Raw genomic sequence first — 4,354 nt, forward strand, 5'->3', positions numbered from 1 at the left:
ATTTCTCCCCAATATCTAACCTAAATCTACTCTCTTCCAGTTAAAAGCCATTGCCCCTCATCCTATCATGACACTGACACAGAGTTCCCTCATCTGCAGCTCTCCTGAGGGATGCAGCCCTGGCCCTGCTGCCCTGTGCTCCCATCATCACTTAGGGACCCCCACAACGGGGAGCCCACGTGGAACAGACACCACCACAGAGAGCAGCCCCCAGCTTCTTAACCAAGAAGCCACAGGCAGAACACAACCCCATGTTCCCACACAGCTGCCAGGACACCCCAGGGAAGAACTCAAAGTATTCATTGTAATCTAGAGAGCTCCAAATGCTTTAGGAGCACAAAATATACGAGCGCAAGTCCCGCGGCAGGGGCCACCTTGAGCAGAACAATAGGTGCTCTGAATGAGGCCTTCCTGGCAAAGACCCTGGGATTTTTGGTATCTGCTTCCTTCCTCGGCTCAACCAGAGCTGGATTTGACCTTCCTGGACAATGGCAACGGGCTGTTTTTCCCTTGTGAACCTCCCAAAGGCAGCGAGGGCTGGAGGAGCAGCTCCGAGGGCTCTTCCCACCGCTCGTTTCCTGGCTGCTGCTCCTCTCACCCAGACCTGGTGGGCACCACCTCTACTTACAGCTGCTGGTCTCGATTTCGGTAGATCTTCCCATCCTGCTTGATCAGATACTGGTCGATCTCATCCTCCACCACCTGAGGGGCCCCCACGGGCCTCAAGCCTTGGGAGACAGAGGTGTCCATGGTCTCCGAGGAGGAGCCGGCGGGGCTCATGGGGTAGAGGAACAGCATATCACCATGCCTGGGGTGGGGGAGAGAGAGAACACAGCCTGTCAGCAGCTGCCCCTGGGCTGCAGGCTTCCCACTCCGTGGAGCAGAGTGTCAGCACCCCAGAGCAGCAAACGTGGCAGGCCAAAGCCCTTTCAGTAGCCATTCTGGTAGTCGTTCCCTTAAGCCACCGCTTTCTGCTGCTGGAGCTAAGTGCTTTGGTGATTTGCTCTTCTCCCAAGGACAACAGAGCTGGGGAAGGGTCTAGAGGCCAAGTGTGGGGAGGAGCAGCTGAGGGGGTGCTGAGCCTGGAGCAAAGGAGGCTCAGGGGAGACCTTCTGGCTCTGCACAGCTCCTGACAGGAGCCTGGAGCCAGGTCAGTCTCAGGCTCTGCTCCCAAGGAACAAGGGACAGGACAAGAGGAACTGGCCTCAAGTTGCCCCAGGGGAGGTTGAGGTTGTCCCTGAGGAACAATTTCTTGCCCTGGAGGGTTGCCCAGGGCTGTGCCAGGCTGCCCAGGGCAGTGGTGGAGTCCCCACCCCTGGAGGGGTTTCCAAGCTGTGGAGATGTGGTGTGAGGGACACGGGGCAGTGGGGACCTGGCAGGGCTGGGGGATGGTTGGACTTGATGATCTGAAAGGTTTCTTCCCACCTAAACAATTCTGTGATTCTATGTGACCTAAGAAATGGCTGCCACAGCCTCACACGTGGCCTCAAACCTCCCCTTCAGCAACTCAGTCAAGCTCACCCCTTCAAGGAGCTGGCGAGTGGCAGCCCAGAGCTCAGGACTGGTGCCCAGTGTGGAGGGAAGAGCTCAGGGAAGCTCAGAGAAGAGGTTTCCTGCTGTACAGAGCCCCCCACTCCCCCCCCAGCACCCTCTGTCAGGACTCACCCAATTTTCAGCACGCTGAGGGACTTGTTGGGCAACGCTGTGATCTCTCCTGTCCTGTTTCTATTGGTGTAGACAGAAAACCCATTATCCCTGAAACCAAATTCTTTTGCAACCTGAAAGAGAGAGAAGAATGACAAGGTTTAAAGTACCTCAACCCCCAGTCAGATGCTGAAAGCTGCTCAGAGCAAGCAGAGGTCCAGGGAACTTCTATCACAAAACATGAGCTGAACTCACCCACGCCACTGTGGTGCCCCAAAACTGACCCCAGTCCTCAAGCTGTGCTCTCCCCAGGACCAAGACCAAGGGCACAATCACTCCCCTCCTCCTAAAAAAAAACATGATTTCTGATCCAGGCCAAGACATTGGTGGCCTTTTTGGCTGGCTCCTGTTCAGCCAGCTGGCCACCAGCACCCCCAGCTCCTTTTCTGCCAGGCAGAAATCCACAGCTATTAATACACACAGACCTCAGAGGGGTAAAACTTGCAACTTTTTCTCTTTTAAGCAAGCCTGATATCAGCAAGAAACCCAAACACTTCTTGCAGTCAGCAGAGGGAGGGGAGGTAGCTCTCCCCACACCCACAGGCAATTCCAGTGAGTGCTGATGCCTGATGCTTTTGTTCTGTCCCTGAGTGGTTGCAAACAGGATTGTTCTGCAGGTAACATGAGCCTGTGAAACCCAGCAGCTCCTTTTGCAGGGCTTCCAGAGATTTTTCAAAGCCATGCTTTTGGTCAGACAGCTGGGAGACTGCAGCTCTGACCAGCCCTGAAACCCTAGGGGGGTCGTGGGGGTCGTGGTCTGGGTCCAAACTCTCACAAAGAGCAGCAGGTTTGGGGCTGTGCCTCTTCCCCTCACAGGAGGACAGGCAGGCAGGCTGGCTGGCTAGGAGATCAGCCCTTCAGGAACACAAAGCACTCCTCCTACCAAGCAAAGAAATCCCACTCTGGGGCCTCCAGGTGACAGCAGAGTTCCAGGAGGGGTGGAAATGGAGAACTGCCTGCTCTTAAATCCCAAACTTTAAACACTGAGCAGCTCCACCTGACCAAAGAACAAGCTGCAGCCAGCTCCAAATCTGACAACTCCAGCCCTTGGTGGGTTCTCCTCATCCTGGGGTGGAAACTTGTCCCAGGAGAGCCCCAGGCTCCCACAGAGCCTCCAGATCTCACCTTAGTCCCTTCCCTGCTCTCTCCAAAGCCACGCTGGGAGAGCAGCAGCACAGGGAACGTGTCCAAAGGGAACTCAGAGGGCAAATCCAGAGGCTGGAGGAGGGGGCCAGGCCCTGGCAGCAGGCTCTGGCCACCACACAGCTCCACGGCCAACCCCCACACCCCCCACTGCTATTTCTGGGGGGAGAACACTACAAAAACCTCCTCCCCAGGCGAGCTCCCACGGCAGGAAACCCCAGCTGAAAAGCTGAGCACAATTTCTCCTTCAGGGCTGTCATTTCTCTGTTCTCCTCTGGAACAGCCACCAGCACCCTGCCCCGGGTGGGGGAGCAGGGGCAGAAGAGCCACAGGGGGGGCAGGGAAGGGGCTGAGGGGCTCCAGGTACCTTCTTGAGGAAGGTCTCCACCATCTCCCTCTTGGTGGCCGTGATGCGCTTCACCCCCTCCGGGGACTGCACCCGGATGACCTGTGGGGTGAAGGAGAACCTGAGTTAGTGGTGGGGGCACAGAGACCTCCCCCCTTGCACTGGCAGCCTGCTGAGGGCACGCTCCACATCTGGGGAACTCAATCCTAAAGCCTTGAGGGGCTGGAGTGTGGTCAGAGAATAAAGCTGCTGGGGAAGGGTCTAGAGGTGAAGTGTGGGGAGGAGCAGCTGAGGGAGCTGGGGGTGCTGAGCCTGGAGCAAAGGAGGCTCAGGGGAGACCTTCTGGCTCTGCACAGCTCCTGACAGGAGCCTGGAGCCAGGGGGGGGTCAGGAATGGTCTCAAGTTGCCCCAGGGGAGGTTGAGGTTGGAGCTGAGGAACAATTTCTTGCCCTGGAGGGTTGCCCAGGGCTGTGCCAGGCTGCCCAGGGCAGTGGTGGAGTCCCCACCCCTGGAGGGGTTCCCAAGCTGTGGAGATGTGGGGTGAGGGACACGGGGCAGTGGGGACCTGGCAGTGCTGGGGGAAGGGTTGGACTGGATGATCTGAAAGGTCTCCTCCAACCAAAACACTTCTCTGACCCTGTGAAGCTTCCCCCACACAGGGCACAGTCCATCCCCTGCCCTCCTGCTCTGCCTGGGGGTCAGTCACCCCCAGGCAGGGTGAAAAGCCTGAAGCAAAGCTGCTTTCTTCAGCCAAAGCCCCGACCTCAGAGGGCAGAATGAAACCTTCAGGAGGGTGACTCAGAGCTCCCTCTGGGGCGACTGGGTGCCTGTGCAGAAGCACTGGCCCAACTGGTGCTAACTGGGGACTCGTCACCCCGTCCCAGCCCACGTCACCGAGGCCCTGCCCTCACTAATGAAAGAGCAGGAGAAGAGCTGCAGGGCTGGGGCTGTTCCTGGGCCAGCAGTGCTGCTGCAACCTGAAGGCAGAGATGGGAAACATCAGTGGGTTCTTTTTTTTTGGGGGAAAAAAAGCAGGGAAGTGGCAAACGTCCACGTCGGCGTCACCGCGCTGGTGGGAGCAGAGGAGGGACTCGAAGGGTTCCCCTGGGGACACAGAATCATTAAGGTTGGGGAAAGACCTCCTAGATCATCCAGTCCAA

General features: G+C 57.6%; 1 protein-coding gene across 1 annotated transcript in view; it reads right to left on the reverse strand.

Moving 5' to 3' along the window:
• NPLOC4 (nuclear protein localization 4 homolog (S. cerevisiae)) overlaps positions 1 to 3,295 on the reverse strand; it is a gene marked incomplete at both ends in the record, with an annotated part of 25,944 nt that extends 22,649 nt beyond the window's left edge. The window contains 3 exons of the mRNA XM_008945749.1: positions 629 to 808; positions 1,666 to 1,778; positions 3,215 to 3,295. Of these exons, the coding sequence (XP_008943997.1) occupies positions 629 to 808; positions 1,666 to 1,778; positions 3,215 to 3,295 (374 nt within the window). The remainder of the gene's footprint in view (positions 1 to 628; positions 809 to 1,665; positions 1,779 to 3,214) is intronic.
• Positions 3,296 to 4,354: the final 1,059 nt, after the last annotated feature.

Source organism: Merops nubicus, unplaced genomic scaffold (genome assembly GCF_000691845.1).
Source record: "Merops nubicus isolate BGI_N331 unplaced genomic scaffold, ASM69184v1 scaffold23458, whole genome shotgun sequence".
In the NCBI taxonomy this organism is placed as follows: Eukaryota; Metazoa; Chordata; class Aves; order Coraciiformes; family Meropidae; genus Merops; species Merops nubicus.